This window comes from Prionailurus viverrinus, chromosome D4 (assembly GCF_022837055.1).
Source record: "Prionailurus viverrinus isolate Anna chromosome D4, UM_Priviv_1.0, whole genome shotgun sequence".
Classification (NCBI taxonomy): domain Eukaryota; kingdom Metazoa; phylum Chordata; class Mammalia; order Carnivora; family Felidae; genus Prionailurus; species Prionailurus viverrinus.
In genome coordinates this window covers 40,271,805-40,290,782 of record NC_062573.1, presented here as the reverse complement: position 1 = coordinate 40,290,782, position 18,978 = coordinate 40,271,805, and the positions used below count along the sequence as shown (strand labels likewise).

The 18,978-nt window shown below is 36.8% G+C and overlaps 2 protein-coding genes across 8 annotated transcripts in view; one reads left to right on the top strand and one right to left on the bottom strand.

Annotated features, from left to right (window-relative positions):
• ELAVL2 (ELAV like RNA binding protein 2) overlaps positions 1-17,175 on the bottom strand; it is a 202,399-nt gene extending 185,224 nt beyond the window's left edge. For all 7 annotated transcript variants that reach the window (XM_047830164.1, XM_047830165.1, XM_047830169.1 and 4 more), the window contains exon 1: positions 17,130-17,175. The gene's annotated coding sequence lies outside the window, so the exon portion shown is untranslated. The remainder of the gene's footprint in view (positions 1-17,129) is intronic.
• On the top strand, positions 16,401-18,663 carry LOC125150354 (U2 small nuclear ribonucleoprotein auxiliary factor 35 kDa subunit-related protein 2-like). Its single transcript, XM_047830173.1, has one exon. It carries the CDS (start codon positions 16,431-16,433, stop codon positions 17,835-17,837), a length of 1,407 nt encoding a protein of 468 aa, XP_047686129.1. The 5' UTR covers positions 16,401-16,430; the 3' UTR covers positions 17,838-18,663.
• The last annotated feature ends 315 nt before the right edge of the window (positions 18,664-18,978 follow it).

Genomic DNA, 18,978 nt, shown 5'->3' with positions numbered 1-18,978 from the left:
TGAACCTGTGAGATCATGACCTGAGCCAAAGTTCGATGCTTAACCGACTGAGCCACCTAGGAGCTCCTCTTTTTCCTTTTCTGTGAAATATCTCTGTCTTTTTACCATTTGGGGAAACTTTTTTTTAAAAATTAAATGATAGGAATTAAAGATTCCTATCATTAAATTAATATATTAAAGAAATCAAATGATTGTAATATGAGTGGCAAATATTTTTCCTGAATTGCATTTCTTAGACTTGGTTTATGATATCTTTCATTATGCAGAAATATTGAGTTTATATAGTTAATTCACATTTTTAATGTATCCTTTTTTTAAACTAATTCTTGAAAAAAGGCTTTTTTCACCCTAAGAGCTTTTTTTTAAAGCGTATTTATTTATTTTGAGATAGAGAGAACCAGTGGGGAAGGGGCAGAGAGGGGGACAGAGGATCCGAAGAGGGCTCTGTACTGACAGCAGTGAGCCCAATGCGAGGCTCAAACTCATGAACCATGAGATCATGACCTGAGTCGAAATCATACTTAACCAACTGAGCCACCCAGGCGCCCCAATGAATTTACATCAATATGAGGTATGCAGTATAGATCCAATGTTATGTTTTCTAAGTATTTATTTCCACACTATTTCCTGTATAACCCAATCTTTTTCCTAATTTGTAATGCCTCCTTTATCATTTATTATATTTCCACATGTACTTGGGTCTATTAATGTTTCATGATACATACCCCCACATACACATTCATTCTATAATCTTTTAATTAATATAGTTTCTCAATACCTGTCTTAATGCCTAAGGCTCTTCACCTAGTACACCTTAATACTTGAAATGACTAGGACTCTTTAGTACCTTTATTTTTCAGAATTTTCTAGCTGTTCTATCTTGATTATTTTTCATGTGAACTTTAGAAGTACCTTGTCAAATTCCAAAAATATTATCTTTTTTACTGGGATAAAATTAAATCTTAAAAATTAAATATCATTACAGTATTTATGAACTTAAGTTTTACTAAGAACATGGTATATACCTTTCTAATATATTTACCTCCTCTTTTGTATTCATTAGTAGCATTTTAACATTTTTCTCATATAAAGCTAATACATTACTTGTTAATTTTATTCCTGGTGTTTTATCTTTTTGTTGCTATTTTTAATTGGATCTTTTTGTTGTTGTTGTTATATAAGTTGTTGTTTGAATATATGAAGGTTATTGATTAAATGTTAGGATTTTACCTGGTCATCTTACTGATATTTAGAAGAGCTTTTTAGCTCATTCCCTTGGGTTTTTTAGATACATGATTTTACTACCCTAGCAATAATGATAATTCACTTCCTCCATTTTAATTTTTATACTTCTTACTTTTTGGTATGCATCTGGATTGAGTAATGCCTCCACAACCACGATTCCCCTCTCAGGTCATCATGATTTGCTTTCACTTCTTTTCTCTGCTTAAAATGTCAGTTTAAGAGAGAAGATGTCCCTGATCACTCTGTGTAAAATAGCCATGCCTCACCCATCATTACAATTTACCTCACTGTCTCTCTTACCTTGCTTTGTTTTTTTTTGCCCATGGTAGTTATCCCTATATAATATTTGTTTGCTCGCTTATTTATTGGCTTTCCCCAATACTGTAAGCTCTATGAAGGCAGGCTATTTAGCTTTTCTGAAAAAAGACGTGTCCCTGCTGCCTAGGATCTTGTCAAGCAAGCGTCAGTTGGCTCTAAAATGTTGAATGAATGAATGAATGTTGTAGAGAATATCTTTACATTCTGAGTTAATGGGAATGCTTTTTTGGTTTCCCCACTAAGCCTAAGGCTGTGTAGTTGATATTTAAAGTTTATTTAAATCTGTCTTCTCTATTTATTTTAAAAGATTTTAGGGGCGCCTGGGTGGCGCAGTCGGTTAAGCGTCCAACTTCAGCCAGGTCACGATCTCACGGTCGGTGAGTTCGAGCCCGCTTCAGGCTCTGGGCTGATGGCTCAGAGCCTGGAGCCTGTTTCCGATTCTGTGTCTCCCTCTCTCTCTGCCCCTCCCCCGTTCATGCTCTGTCTCTCTCTGTCCCAAATAAATATATAAACGTTGAAAAAAAAAAAGATTTTAAGTAATCGCTATACCCAACATGGGCTTGAATTTACAATCCCCAAATCAAGAGTCACTTGCTCTGACTGAGCCAGGCAGGCACCCCCCAAATCTGTCTTGTTTAACTCAATAAAAAGATTTTTAAAAAACCCTGAACTTTAAAAAAGTTTCAGTTCACTAGTTTAGTTTATTTTCATTATTTTTTTTTCTGGGTAGTAGGCCCAAGTAGATGGAGTAGTATCAGCATTTGAGTCTTAAACATTGTGTTACTAAAGTTTAGTGTTTGGCTTTGTGTCTCATCACCATCTCATTGCTTTTTTTTTTCTCAATACTTCTTTGTTTTGTTTCATTTTGAATGAAACACCTACACAGAGAAGTGCACAAAATACAAATGGATAGCTCAATGACTTCAGACAAACTAAAACCCCTGAGAGCATTGTCCAGGTCAAAACATGGAACATTGCCCACACTCAGAAGTACAGATTGTACCCTTTTTCTCAATCACTATTGCCCCTGCTCTGACTTCTAGCACTATAATTTAGTTGTATTTGTGTTTTTTCCATCATATGATTAAAATCATACAGTAAGTATTCTTTCACCTGCATTCTTTTTTTTTTTTTTTTTAATTTTTTTTTTTTCAACGTTTATTTATTTTTTGGGGACAGAGAGAGACAGAGCATGAACGGGGGAGGGGCAGAGAGAGAGGGAGACACAGAATCGGAAACAGGCTCCAGCCTCTGAGCCATCAGCCCAGAGCCCGACGCGGGGCTCGAACTCACGGACCGCGAGATCGTGACCTGGCTGAAGTCGGACACTTAACCGACTGCGCCACCCAGGCGCCCCAAACCTGCATTCTTTTAACATTATAAAATTCATACATGTTGTTACTTATAAATGTAGTTAGTCCATTTTTATTATTATATTATGATATTTCATTGTGGGAATATACTACTACTTCCAGAATTCGTAATCCCCTCTGCTTGCACACCAAACAGGGACAATTGTAATATGCTGTTTACTCCTTTTTTCCTTCCCCATAGAGAGTTTTCCAGCTCCTTTTCCATCACTAAACATAATTATTGCCTCTTACTTTCCTTTTATTCTTGACTTTTCAAGGCCTCTCTTTTTCCTTAGCCTTTCTGCTCTTAATCACAATGTCCTTGTTCCATTTTTTTTCCCTCCAGGAGCCCGCCCTAGCCTCCTCCTTCCCTGACCATCTAATGCAGAATATTATAACAAAGAAGAAAATACAGTAATCACAAGCTAAAGTACTATAAAAATGAACTGTGAATTTTAATTTTTTAATTTGTTGAAAATATACTGTTCACAGAAATATTTTAGATTTAGAGTGGTGTTTCTTATGCTATCACTTTATATTTAAGAGACATGGGTTAGTTCTTCTTAATTCTTCAAAATTCTCATATTTAAAAAAATTATTTCTGATGATGTAACAGAATTAAAGCAATTTAAAAAATAAATGTATTTTATGTACATAAATATATTTAGGTGTTTATATGATTCACGTAAATTGAATCATTCCCTTAGGGGGATATTTCACATTATCTTTTCATGGAAACTTAAGCTAAAAATAAGGAATTAGAATACTTTGGTTTCCTGGGTGGCTCAGTCAGTTAAGCGTCTGACTTCAGCTTAGGTCATGATCTCATGGGTTGGTGAGTTTGAGTCCTGCATCGGGCTCTTTGCTGGCTTTTTCAGAGCCTGCTTCAGATTCTGTCTCCCTCCCTCTCTGCCCCTCCCCCACTCACGTTCTGTCTTTCTTTCTCAAAAATAAACTTAATAAAATAAAATACTTTGGGTTCCATTTGGCATTTACTTCAAGAATTTGCTCAAATTTTGTGATAAATTTTGGCATTGCTATCTTATAACAGCAGGAATAATTTGAAGTGTTAATCTAAATTTAAATATTAAGGTTACATAATCCACAACAAACATCTTTATTGACCTCCTAATTCAACTAAGTATTACTCACTTTTGCTTTAAAAATGAGATTTCTGCTGACAAGTTTTTGGTGGAAATTTTAATTTTCCATTTTCTGTTGTAAATGGATAGGAAACTGCCAGTCTTATTATTTTTTTTTTAATTTTTTTTTAACATTTATTTATTTTTGAGACAGAGAGAGACAGAGCATGAATGGGGGGAGGATCAGAGAGAGAGGGAGACACAGAATCAGAAGCAGGCTCCAGGCTCTGAGCTGTCAGCACAGAGCCGACGCGGGGCTCGAACTCACAGACCGCGAGATCACGACCTGAGCCAAAGTCGGATGCTTAACCTACTGAGCCACCCAGGTGCCCCCTGCCAGTCTTATTTTGTTGGTTCCATGTTTTGAAATAATTAAACTATTTCAAAGTGTAACCTGTAGAGAGTCTGGGGTGAAGATGCTCCAGTATCTCAAATGAACAATGATGAAAATCAGCCCTCTTTTGAATATCAAATGGACTCAAAGCAATAGCTTTAACATTCACTTATAACTCAATACTTGTAAATGGTGTTTCAGAAACAAATAAAAACAAAGTTACTCACTATCCTCACATCTGCACCAAACTCAGAAGTAAATAACATAATACTACATTATTAAATGAGAAAACAATAGCTTTCCAGGAAGGAAGGTTAGTTTTTCAGATGTCACTGCTGGTGGTTGATTTGTTTTGAGATTATAACACAGGTAAAGTGACTTTTTCTAAGTTCTTATTGAGCCATAATATGAATCTATATAAGCTAATCTAATTCATGTTAAATATATATGTATAATTTAATTTAAAAGTTATGAAGAATTATTTTTCCTTCTCATGACTCATTCTCTTAGAACAAAAATCTCAGTAGTAAAGTGTTATAATTGTGTGTGTAACTCTATGGTTATATGCAAATATATTTTATGTAAATTTGAGTATTTTATAGGAAACTAAGTTGTGAAATACTTAACATACATGTTCTGGTTAAAACTTCTGAGAGTGGATAAGTCACAAGAAACCTTTCTTGAGACAGCGATAGAGCTGAACAACTTTGAAGAGCTTCCACTTAAATAAACCCATTGAAAAAATGTACTTGTCTGTATTCCCTCCCGAAATTACATTCAAACCACATTCAAGGAGTTAGAGATATAATTCACAAGGACAAATAGAATGAGATGACAGGCAACATTTATAAATGTTTCAATTGCTATTCTGACTGATAAATTTGAATTCAGTTACCTAACTTAGTGAGATTGGGGGGCAAGGACTATTTTTGGAAGAACTTCAGCAATTGGAACCACCTGAAAATTGCAATCAGTTTCCTCATAAAATAGTTTCTCATCTTTGATGGGCAGTTAAGCAGAGGTGGACCCTCCAGTTATAGTAATGCTGTTGAAGGGTACTGAAGCATTTGATGGGTATGTGTGTATGTATGTTATGGACAATGTGTTGGAGCTGGGGGTGATGTGGCAAAAGGAGACTAGATGATTCCTGTAGATTTCTACCCCGTAGAATATCTGTGATTCAAATATTATACAATTCCCTCCTTATTTATAAACCTATGATAGTTTTTTTTTAATGCTTATTTATTTTGAGAGAGAGAGAGAGAGAGAATGAGAGAGACAGCAAGAGTTGGGGAGGGGCAGAGAGAGATGGAACGAGAGAGAATCTCAAGCAGGCCCCAACACGGGGCTCAATCTTACAAACCATGAGATCATGAGATCATGACCTGAGCTGAAATCAGGAGCTGGACACTCATCTGACTGAGCCACTCAGGCACCCCAACCTATGATATTTCTATATCATTACTGAAAAAATATGAACTGTCATCCTGTGGTTAATAACAACTAAAAACTTGAATTTTACAATTTTTTGAGCGTATACTCAATAGTAATTACTTATTATTTTACCTCTTAAAGAAACATCACAATCTGATGGTTGTTTAAAATAAAGAAAATAGGTCATTTATCACAAATATCTTGCATAAATGCTTGAATTGTGTTGTAGTTAGTGCCAATATCTCAGTTTATCAGCAAATGCTGGGGCTTTAGCGTTAGAGAAAGATAGGCATAAAGAAAGAAAAAAATTAGAAGTCACTATTTTAAAAAGCTATAAATTGGTCTGACGTGATTTTCTGTTTAGAGTCACATAGACTTAGTCTGAATCCTGAATTTGTCATTTTCTAGCTGTATAATAGCACATTGTTTATCTCTTTGGAGCCTTGGTTTCTTTACTGATAATATGGGGAAATAAAAACAGGGAAATAGCATCTAAGCACAGGGCTATTGTGAGTATTTAATGAGATTAAGCACGTGAAGGATTTAGCACATTGCCTTGTAAATGCTTAATAATTGTTGGCTATTAATGATATTAATGATAGAATGATGTTAACATTATAGAATGTTACCCCCCATGCATAGCAGATGTACCCTATGATAGCTGCTATGACATACAATAGTAAGCTCTAGATCTCCTAGAAAATCTCCTAGAAAATCTCTGTTGGTAGATGTTCCATGGAATTCTATGAAAGGATGGGATAACAATCAATTTCTCATGCATCTCAGAAAAATAGCAAATAGAGATTCAACATATACAGATAATGATCACTATTTTGACATTGTCCTAGAGAGGGTGAATAAGAGGCAGCATCTGTGCTAGAAAATCTGGTCTTCTATATTCATTTGGTTATATAAGTAGCTATTGTTAGGTTATATCACTGTGTAGGGGTTCAGCTGGCATAACAAGATGCTGAAGTGTTTTAAATGTATGAGCCTGGTATTCCTGTGTGACTAAAGGCATTGTTTACTAATGACATTAAGTGTAGGGTAGCTCATTTAAAAAAATTGGTCTATTGTATAAAATGAGCCTGCTTTAAAATAAGACCATGTATTTTATTTAATCCGAAAATTAATGTTCCTGAAGAAAATACAAACCCATTTCAATGGTTACCATGCAATTCTAATAAAAATATCTGGCAAAAATGATCAGCAATTACTTACTGTTAAGCCTATTTTACTTGTACTGAATGGAGGGAGACTTTTTAAAATTTTAATTTAAGGAATATATAATAGTAGGAATCCAGAATCCTAATGTTCACAGAGAGTAATGGTTTATTAACTACAATTCATATACTCTGTGACTAGGTGTGAATTCTTTTGAGCTTTAACATAAAAAAGCAACAAGCAGTGCTAGTTTGCTTAAAAAGAAACTGACTTCTGTTATAACTGGTTGCTATAAAACATTTTTTTCAAGTTAGGTTAAAAAAAAGTAGGAATAATCTAGCAAATGGTTACAAAACGAAAAGCAAATCAATCAATACTTATATTGTTAATTTCCAGCCTCAACTCAGACATCAAGTTTTCTGATTATATATAATGTAAAAAGCATAGTCATAGAAGTAAAACAAAGAAGAGGGAGAAATCAATTATTTCTTCATATACCATGAGAATACCTTTTTAGGCTTGCAAAGCTTAACTACTAACGGACTCAGAAAGAGCATTCTTCATATAGTGGGTATAAAAATGGCCTAATTTGAAAGACAAAGTGTTGCCCATGCATACCCAGTAGGTTCTATTCAGCAAACTCTTGAGATTTCATGTTGACATAATGAAATATTGTACTATTCCTTGTAGGCTAAATTTTTCTTTACCTCCTTAAATCAATAGCCTAATAATATTTTGTCCAACTCTGACTGCATCTAAATTTGAAGTTGCTTTACTGAAAATTGCAGGTTTACTGCTCTCAAGTTACTCACCCTTTCTTTTTACCTCCCTTTCAGATCTTTCCTCCAAATCTTTTAGAACTAGTCTTTAGAATATATATAATACACATTAATAAGAATCACTTAAGCATAACTATTTTCTTTGGGTGCCAGGGAAGATGTCCATCTTTCTTAGTGTTGGCAATTGGTTTAATTTCTTCAGGCTCTTTAATAAAATAAACGTTGGTGTCCAATGTGATTATTCTCGTATTAGCTAGGTAATTTCTCTGGGGTAGGTGACAATTTAATTCAATAATAAGCTATTATGTGTGTAGGGGAAGGGCATTTTGGGCAGAATCTTGATTAGTTTTCACAAGATTCAATGTACTGTATATTTATAAACCAATATCTTAAGTTCTTGAATCTGTATTGCTAAAGGGTTCACAAATTTTAAATTCTCAGGTCCCCACCTAATGATACAGTGTTTTTTAGATTACATTTAAATATGAAAATTTTCAAATAGACACAAAAGTAGAAAGAAAAGTAAAATGAATCTCTGTGTACCAATCATCCAAATTCAACAGTTATCAAGACTACCATGATTGCTTCATAATTTTTACTTTGTAGGAGTGTTTTATATAAGCTTTTCTTGAAGAATAACAAACTACAGAAAAGTGCACGAACCATAAGAACATAACCCTATGAGCATACGTATCAAGAAGCAGAACAACAGCAGATCCCCAAAAGTCTTCTTATGCTCCCTTCTAGTCATTACTCCCAACTTCAAGGGAAACATATTATGATCTCTATCATTATTAATTAGTTTTGCCTATTTTTGGAATTTTGTATAAATAAAATCATGTAGTATGGACTCTTTTGTGTCTATCTTCATGTCCTCAATATTATGTTTATGAGATTCGTCCATGCTGTAGCAGCCTGCTGGAGTTTGCTCTTGTTGTATGGTATTCAGTTGTATGGATAGGCCATTATATACCCATTTTACTGTTGATCATTTGGATTGTTTCCAGTCTCTGGCTTTAAAAATATTGCTGCCATTAGCATTCTTTTACATGCCTTTTGGTGAACATATGTGAACATCTCCTTATGTATACATGTGCTGAATTATTTTTAGAATTTTAATGTTTATTTTTTAGAGAGAGAGACAGTGTGAGTTGGGGAGAGAGAGAGAGAGAGAGAGAGAGAGAGAGAGAGAGAAACACAGACTCTGAAGCAGGCTCTAGGCTCTGAGTTATCAGCACAGAGCCTGATGCAGGGCTCAAACTCACACACTGTGTTATCATGACCTGAGCCAAAGTCGGACCCTTAACCGGCTGAGCCACCCAGGTGCCCCCACGTACTGAATTATTTTAAAGTAAATTCCAGAAATTGTCATTTTACCTTTGTGTGTTTCAGCATACTTTGGCATGCATCTCGACAAAGTACGGACATTTTCTCACATAATAATCACTGTTGCTTGTTATCATTGGATGCCTTGTCTAATTAAAATGCATGGAAAAATACTGAAGTTGAAATATACCAAAGCTGATAGTAGTTTTCTTTAGTTCTGATGGACAGATCAAATAACCAACAAGCATTTATTAAACTCTTTTTTGCCAGATCATCTAACTCATCTGTTTGGCAGTTTTTTGGTTTTTTTTTTTTTTTTTTTTTTTTTGCTTTTTAAATGTTTATGTTTGAGAGAGAGCACAAGCAGAGGAGGGACAGGGAGAGGGGAACAGAGGATCCTGAAGTGGGGTCTGCACTGACAGCACAGAGCCTGACATGGGGCTTGAACTCATGAACTGCGAGACCATGACCTGAGCCAGAGTCAGACGCTCAATCGACAGAGCCACCCAGGCACCTCTGGCAGTATTCTCACTCATAAACTCAATTACTGATTGGAATTTAAGGGGAGAAAATAATTCCTTTTGATAAATTGCTAGCAATGGAACTGTTTATATTAGGTATCATAAACTAATAATTCAACTCACGAACAAAATGGGCTGTGGAGCATACTTTAATGAATACTGACTTAAGTGACTTTTTCCAAGTGTAAATGTTACTTCTACAGGATTTCTGACAAATGTTTAAAATAAATTATTGATAGTAATCAATATATTATATATACCATAATGATTATATATATTATAGAAAATATATGATATTGTGTATATTATATAAATATATTTAATAATAGATAATATATAGGGACACTTGGGTGGCTCAGTTGGTTAAGCATCTGACTTCGGCTCAGGTCATGATCTTGTGGTTCCTGAGTTAAGCCCTGCGTCAGGCTCTGCGTTGACAGCTCGGAGCCTACTTCAGATTCTGTGTCTCCCTCTCTCCCTGCCCCTCCCCCACTTGCACTCTCTTTCTCTCAAAAATAAACATTAAAAAAAATTTTTTTAAAGAATAGATAATATATATTGATTAAAATTATTTAACTTATAATTGAGATAGCTTTAATTAATTAGTACTTAAGACATTCAAAGAGATATCTTAACTAACATTTCCTACATCTGATTTCATTGTTTTATGAACATAATGTCAATGGAAAGAAATGATCTTTTTTGCTTGGGATATATGATAATGATTAAATAATTTAGAATACCTTTGCTGATATAATCTTGGTCCATGTTCTCAGGTTGAACCACTCCTATTTTATAGATTGATTTTTTTTGCTCGGATTTTCCTTATTACTTTATCACTCCAAACATTAAAACATGTTTTAGAACTTGCCTCAAATTCTGATTTTCTAATGCATTTGCTGTGTGATCCTGACCAAGCAATGACTTCTCTGAGGCCCAATTTTCTTGTCTAAATCATATTGTAGTAATTCCCACCTCTTTTTTTCATATTTATTTAAAAATAATTCAGGGAGCCTGGGTGGCTCAGTCGGTTGAGCGTCAGACTTCAGCTCAGGTCATGATCTCACAGTTCATGAGTTGGAGCCCCACGTCGGGCTCTGTGCTGACAGCTCAGAGTCTGCAGCCTGCTTTGGTTTCTGTGTCTCTGGCTCTCTCTGCCCCTCCCCCACTTGTGCTGTCTCTCTCTCTCTCAAAAATGAATAAATGTTAAAAAAATTTTTTTAAATAATTGTAATATTTATCATGAAGATTTTTCTAGAAACTCACACTAAATATAAAAATTCGTATATTAATATGCTATTTCAATAGTTTTAAGTTCTAAAATCAAAAGACTGGCATAAACACAGTAGAAGCTATTTAAGCTGTCTGCTTTTGTTTTGAATCTTGTTTTCTTTTGACTTTTGGTCACTTAAAACAGTAAAACAACATCAACAAGACAATAGCTATGATTTACTGAACCTTACTGCGTACCAAGTATTGTGTTTATTAGTTCATGTAAAATGTTTGTAATCTTTACAACAATGCTGTAAGGTAGCTTAATATCAATTATAATAATTTATGCCTGTTTTACAAATGAAGAGATTGACATTCAGAGAAGTTAAATAAGTTTTACATTGTCACATAGCTGGTAAGTAGTAGAGACAAAATTCCAACTCATTTTTCTTCTCATTAGCTAGGTCAAGATTTCCTTTATACAATGTAAACTCACTTTATTCTGCTATTGCGTCTGTACAAATAGACTTGTGAGAACTATGATGTAGTTATGTTAGTTTTCAGTAAATTTTTAAAGAAATGTCAGTAAATAATGCTATTTTACCAACCTCATGGGGTGTCAGGTTGTAAAAAATTAAATATTAATGTTCTTTTTATGTCTATAAACAGAGCCATAAACAATTTAATAAATTTTCGTATTATATGTGAAATTAGCATATTTTAGGAACTCATTTTTACAAGTTGATAACTTTTAAATACAGGGTACAAAATTTTTTAAATAATTAATTAAATCTTATCTAAAATTTACCCATCTATTGTGATGTGTTAAGGTGTTAACTGCATGCACAGAAGGCACTAAGCACCCTTGATTAACTGCCAGGCCACATTTTTTCGTGGAACTAACAATGTATAGAATCTGAGCATTCATTTTTAAGAAAAGTGTCATTAAAAGTTCTGTTGCGAAATGTTTGCCTCTGCAATGAGGAGCTGTGTAATGTGGCTGTTCGGAAATCACATTCCTAATGATTTATCTACCTCCTCGTCAGTTTAATATCAAATTATATTTCATCCTTCCTACCTTCTTAGAAGCCTTGAGTATAAAGAGTAAAGAATTTCTGATGGAACAATTCATAATGCCTGAAAACATTTGCCTTGTATAGTTATAGCTCTAATCTTACTTCTGATTAAAGATTGAGGTTATTAGTAAATTGAAGGTCCCTTATTTCCCATGTGTTAAATGAAGTATTAGTGCTCTAAACCAAGTAAGGGATTACTTTGGGGGAAATCAGGTATATTTTCTAGTCCTGCTTGTGTGCTTTCTTATGGAAAATGTTTTTAAAGGTCCCAGGGGATTAGAGTGTGTGGGGGACGTGTGTGTGTGTGTGTGTGTGTGTGTGTGTGTGTGAGACACTATTTCTGTTTGTAGGGAGGTAAGGAGTAGGACAGAGAGGAGAAAACGTGTTTAGGGAAAGTAGGGAGAGGAAAAGAGAACACATCAAAGAGAGAAACTTAAAAAAATTGTTTTTTGGGGCACCTGGGTGGCTCAGTTGGTAAAGGCGGCCAACTTCAGCTTAGGTCATAATCTCGCGGTCCATGAGTTCGAGCCCCGCGTCGGGCTCTGTGCTGACAGCTCAGAGCCTGGAGCCTGTTTCAGATTCTGTGTCTCCCTCTCTCTGACCCTCCCCCATTCATGCTCTGTCTCTCTCTGTCTCAAAAATAAATAAACGTTAAAAAAATTTTTTTTAATTGTTTCTTAATGTTTATTTATTTCCGAGAGAGAGAGAGAGAGAGAGAGAGAGAGAGAGAGAGAGAAACAGAGCACGCGCGGGGGAGGGGCAAAGAGCGATCAGGAGACAGAATCTAAAGCAGGCTTCAGGCTCCAAGCTGTCAGCCCACAGCCCAGTGTGGGGCTCCACCCCAAGAACCGTGAAATCATGACCTGAGCGGAAGTTGGAGGCTCAACCAACTGAGCCACCCAGGAGGGAGAAACTTTCAAACTGAGATTGCTAAGTATACAGGGGTATTACTTCTGAGATAATACTTTCCCACTGTTAGAAAAGAGATGCTGGAAGCTGTTGGCCAATATGTAGTGTAGGGGATTTGGATATTTGGATCTAATATCAGGTCCACTGGTAAATCAAAGATTCTAGAAATCCATAATTCTAAATGATATGAAACTGGTTAGAGGTCCTTGGATGGCAGTTATGAATTAGATCAAGTTCAAAGGGGGAGAGGTTTTTATTCTCCTTGCATGGCTACAAGAACAGTTTCAAACACATGATAATAATAGTGCTTTGTCTTACAAGATGAAAGTTTGACTCCACTTTTTGTTCTCTATTACCAACAGTAATTCAATTAAAATTTTATTTCAAGCTCATCTTCTGTCAGAAGCTTTGTCTTTGGTATGCTTGAATTCTAATATATCCTATGTAAGTCATTCAAACTAGTGAGCATCTCATTTGGCAAAAAGAATACAGTTGTTTTTTTCATAAACAGCAGTTTGGAAAACTGGGTAGAGAACAAACTGTTCACTTAGCATTGCAGTTACTTTGTTCTTTTTCTCTGTGATATGCTCTAATTTTATTACCACAAACAAATGAAAGGCGTAGGGATGGGAAGTAGGGTACAGGCCATATTCTGAACTGGCTTTCAATTGTGACTTGTTCTGATTCCATTTGTACATTCAAAAATGGCTATTTTGAAATTAAATTTGCTTGGCATATCTAGGCTATCATTTGCTTTTGTTTTGTGGAGCTATCTTCATTCTGTGGGATGATAGGATTCAGGTCTAGCTGGTCACTCTATCATTTCAGTGGGTGAAGCTTATTCTCACTGAGATTGTATTATGTTTAGGAATTCACTTTCTCTTTTAGCTGTGGATGAACATCGTTATTAACTCTAATTCTTCCTCAAGTGTTATCTTTCTGCAATTTGCATCAGTATCACTTGGGACAATTGTTAGATTCTAGCACAAATTTACAGAATCAAAAACATAGGGATCTGAATTTTAAACACATTTCCAAACAAACAGGTAATTCTTATTTAGCCTAATATTTAAAAGTCATGATCATCTGAGTTAGTCTGTGTTGCCTCTCCCCTTTCACTAGCTTTCCAAAGAAAAGTCTAATATTCTTACACCAGTCTTGCTCTCTCCTCTCAGTCCTGGGTCTTTCTTGAACCGAGGCAAATCCCCCGGTTGATCCATGAATTTTTCCCCTCGTAACCAGATGTAGAAACCAAACATGTCAAAAGAATACTGTGGTGGCTAAAATTTTACGTGCTGATTTGGCTAGGCTATGGTGCCTGGCTGTTTGGTTAAATATTAGTCTAATGTTGCAGTGAAGGTATTTTGTAGATGTACTTAACATCTACAGTTGTTGACATTAAGTAAAGGAGATGGCCCTTGATAATGTGAGTGGACTTCCTCCAGTCAGCTGGCTTAAGACCAGAACCTGACATTTCCCAGGCAAGAAGGAATTCTGTCTCAAGATTATGATATAGAAATCCTGCCTGAGCTTCCAGCCTGCTGGTCTGCCCTACAGATTTCCAATCTCAGACTAGCCAGCTCCCAGAAATGTGTAAGGCAATCCCTTAAAATTTCTTTGTATGTATGTATATGTGTGTACAATATAAAAATCAGTAAATAATCTATATCAATATCTATGTATCTATCTATCTAATCTATCATGGTCTTGTATTGGTTCTGTTTCTTTAAGAACCCAGACAGGTACAGGTACCTCCACATGCCATGTGACTCTCATGTTCAGGGGCTAATGTTCTCAGATATCCTTTGTAATGCCCCCACTATGTGTCTGTGTAGTCAATAGCACTAACTTCTGTCTTCAATCTTATATTACTGGTTGCTTCCCCACAGCTGGTCTCTAGGATAAGGCTTTATACTGAACAATGAATTCATACTTTTCTACCATTCAGCTCATCTCATTCCTAATTAATGTTTGTTTCCTATATTTTCTGATTCTGACTCCATTTAACAGACTAATACCGAAGCTATACATGTAGGATACGACATTATTTACATGGCTTTATCTTATTGATTGATTGAGAGAGGGAAAGAAAGTGTGCAAGCAGGAGCAAGTGAGGGGGGGGCAGAGGGAGAGTGAGAGAGAGAATCCCAAGCAGACTCCACTCCCAGTACAAAGCCTGATGCGGTGTCAATTTCACAAACAACTGATTGTGAGATCATGACCTGAGCCAAAACCAAGAGTCAGATGCTTAATTGACTGAGCCACCCAGGAGCTCTCTATGGCTCTGTCTTTGCAACCAGAGCAGTTCCCCTAGGACCCAACTCATATAAGGGCACAGGTATCATTTTGGATCCTCTCTGTACCTCTGCTTTTTCCTCTTGTCTTTTCCTAGTTTTCCAAGCAGATCATTATGCTTTGATTCTACAGATTGGTTTGGCAACAAAAATATCCTTGCTCTCTGCCAAATTTTTGGGTCAAGCTTGAAAAGTATAAGTGTAAAGAGAGAAATTATTTTTCCATCTTAGCAATTAGCCTCAGAATTCCTCTCATGGTGAGGAACTTTTTGGGTAAAAAGCTCATATGCAATAAATTGTATTTTGTCACAAGAGTGTGGCAGTTGCCAAGGTCATATATTATAGTTGGAGGTAATATACTATAGCGGTTTAAAGAAGTTCTAGAATCAGATTGTATTGGTTCAAATCCCAGCCTACTACTTATTAGCTGTGTGAACTTGGAAAAATTACTAGACCTTTTGGTTTCTCATCTGTAAAAAGGCTGATAACATTAATAGTTCCTAGGATTTTTCTGAGGAATAAATGGAGTGATACCTGTAAAACACATAGCACAGTGCCTGAAATATGTGAAATACTCAATAGATGGTAGCTGTTATTATTTTCATTGTCAGAAGACGGAAAGGTCCTCCACATGGGACACAGGGAAAGAGAAAGGAGGACAGGGGTTCAAGACAATCCTGAAAAACCTGGGACTTAACAACACTAAGATGGCAGAATGATTAAAACTAGTTCAGATTTAATATTTCACAGGAAATTGTTTGAATTGCTGAGATACAAGCCTTTTCCTTTCCTCCTCTTCCAAGTCAGTAAAATCTACTAAAGTCATTAATCCTCCACGCTATTAGTAGCGTGTGTGTTTAACACTGGTGAGGGTGTAGAGTTTCACGTCCAGATTAAACTATGCATTATAGAGATAATACACACGGTGGCAAGAAACACGGTGGCCGAAGAGTCTGAGAACCTGAGCCCGTCACTAATTTGCTGGAATTTTTGTAAGAGTTTTATATTTTGTAACAGATCAAGACAAGCTTGCTCAGGTAAAAAGCACGGGAAATCCCCAGCTGATATCTGGGTTGAATGAGTAATTTGTTTCTTTTCATATTTTTTCGGAAAATGGAACATGCCTTTGAGAGTACTCTCTATCGCTCATTCTCTGAAGGGTGTCAATACGCATGCCAAGACTAACACGGTCACGTTAGTTACTACTACGATGGTCACTCAAAGGTAATTTCAATCTTTACTTGCACCTGTAGAACAAAAAAGGGGCTCAAAGTTGTGTTCCCAAGCCCTGCTCTCTAAAATACACGTTACTGGCTCTGGCAAGATGGCGGCGCCCGAGAAGTTACCGTTTCCGGAGAAACCAAGCCACAAAAAGTACAGGGCCGCCCTGAAGAAGGAGAAACGAAAGAAACGGCGGCAGGAACTCGCTCGACGGAGAGACTCGGGACTCTCCCAGAAGGAGGAGGAGGCTGCTTTTATTGAAGAACAACACCCAGAAGAAGAGATGCTGTCGGAGACCGAGAGGCAAAAATTACACGAGGCGTGGCTGCTTCGGGAGCAGAAGGCACAAGAAGAATTCCGAATCAAGAAGGAAAAGGAAGAGGCAGCTAGAAAACGGCAGGAAGAACAGGAGAGAAAGTTGAAGGAAGAGTGGGAAGAGCAGCAAAGAAAGGACAGAGGAGAGGAGGAGAAGCAGAAGCTCCAGGAGAAGAGAGAAAGGGAGGAAGCTGCGCAGAAGACGCTGGAGCAGGCTGAAAGCGAGTTGGGAAATGGTGCCACATGGCAGAACCCAGAACCACCCACGGCCTTAAGGGTAATGGAAAAAGATCGAGCTAACTGTCCGTTCTACGGTAAAACAGGAGCGTGCAGATTTGGAGACAGGTGTTTGCGTAAACACAATTTCCCGGCGTCGAGTCCCACGCTTCTGATTAAAAGCATGTTTACGACATTTGGAATGGAGCAGTGCAGACGGGATGACTATGACTCCGATGCGAGCCTCGAGTACAGTGAAGAGGAAACCTACCAGCAATTCCTGGACTTCTATGATGACGTGCTGCCCGAGTTCAGGAGCGTGGGGAAAGTGATCCAGTTCAAGGTCAGCTGCAACTTCGAACCTCACCTGAGGGGCAACGTGTACGTTCAGTATCAATCGGAAGAAGAATGCCAAGCCGCCCTTTCTCTGTTTAACGGACGATGGTACGCAGGACGGCAGCTTCGGTGCGAATTCTGCCCCGTGACCCGATGGAAAATGGCAATTTGTGGCTTATTTGAAATACAACAATGTCCAAGAGGAAAACACTGCAACTTTCTTCATGTGTTCCGAAATCCCAACAATGAGTTTTGGGAAGCTAATAGAGACATCTTCCTGTCTCCAGATCGGACTGGCTCCTCCTTTGGCAATGGCTCGGACAGGAGAGAGAGGACGGGCCACCAGGACGAATACTACTGGAGGCCCGGGAGGCGGAGAAGCCCTAGTCCATCGCATTCCTACGAGAGAAGCAGGGAAGCTGAGAGGAAAAGGAAAAGTAGTCACCGGGGGAAGAAGTCTCACAAACACACGTCAAAGAGTCGCGAGAGGCACAGTTCACGCAGTAGAGGAAGAAAAAGGGACCGCAGCCGGATCCGCGGCAGCCGCAGCCACAGTTCCTTCGGGTCCAGGAGTCCCGGCGGGAAGAGGTCAGGCAGCAGAGACAGAAGTACTCAGAGTCCCAAATCCAATTTTGTTCTTTAAAAAAAAAAAAAAAGAAATACACCTTACACGTCGTGTAATTTCTCTGAGGGATCTTACTTCTTTATTAAAGAAATAAATGTAGCCTTTGTAGCTAAGGACTCACCTTCTTCCCTCTCCCACTCTCATTCTTGTATTTTTGCATTACAAAAGAACAGGTCCAGAGAAGAAGGGGCTCTCATCAGAAAGAAGGAAGGAAGAGAATCTAAAAGGGGCAATGAATGACAAATTTGTCTTTAGTAGTGATAGGGAGAAAGAGAGGAAAACAGAAAACGAACATTAAAAGCTTTTTTTCCCCTTGCTATATCCAGAAAATCTAAAAGAAAAAGAAGACTGTGAATCCAATCATTTATGTCTCTTTTCTTGAGAGGGACTGATCATCATCCATTAACACATGTTAATGTTTAATTAATTTTTGATAATGCAAGTTAATACTGAATGTGTAATGTGAGCTATATTTTACATTTTTTACACATTTACATAATGACAAACTAGAGTTGCTGACATGCTGAGAAGGACAGCACAAGAAAAGGCAATTATAGGCTGATAGTCCTAATAAACATATCATATATGAGATTATGCTAGCTCATAAAATGATTTAGGGAATATAACTTCTATGCATATATTCTTTGGAAGACTTGTATATGACTGGAACATTTACTCCTTGAATGTTTGCAATTATTCATTAGTGTGGTATCATTTGGGCTTGGAGTTTTCAAATGTGGCAAGATTTTTTATTTGGATTACATTTCTCCAGTAGTAGTTGACTATCTAGATGATTCTATTTCTGCCTAAATCAGTTTTATAAGTTACATGTTTCTAGAAATTTTCCGTTTTTGTCTAAATATTCAAATGTTTTGGTATGAAGTTGTTCCTGATATACTTGTATATTTTTGATGTTTGCAGTATCTCTGATAATTTCCTCAATTATATATTTTAACGCTAGCAATTTGTACTAGCTTATTGTCTCTATATAATTCTTGAATAGAACAGAATTCTCTTTCTTTCATATCACTTTCTGCAAAATGTCTACTGCTTTTTACCACGAGAATAGCATGGTGGATTCAATAAAGATGAACACAAATTCATAGAAATCCCTCAAGTGTGTGGTCTAGTTCTCTTTGCTTTGAATCTGGGATGGTCA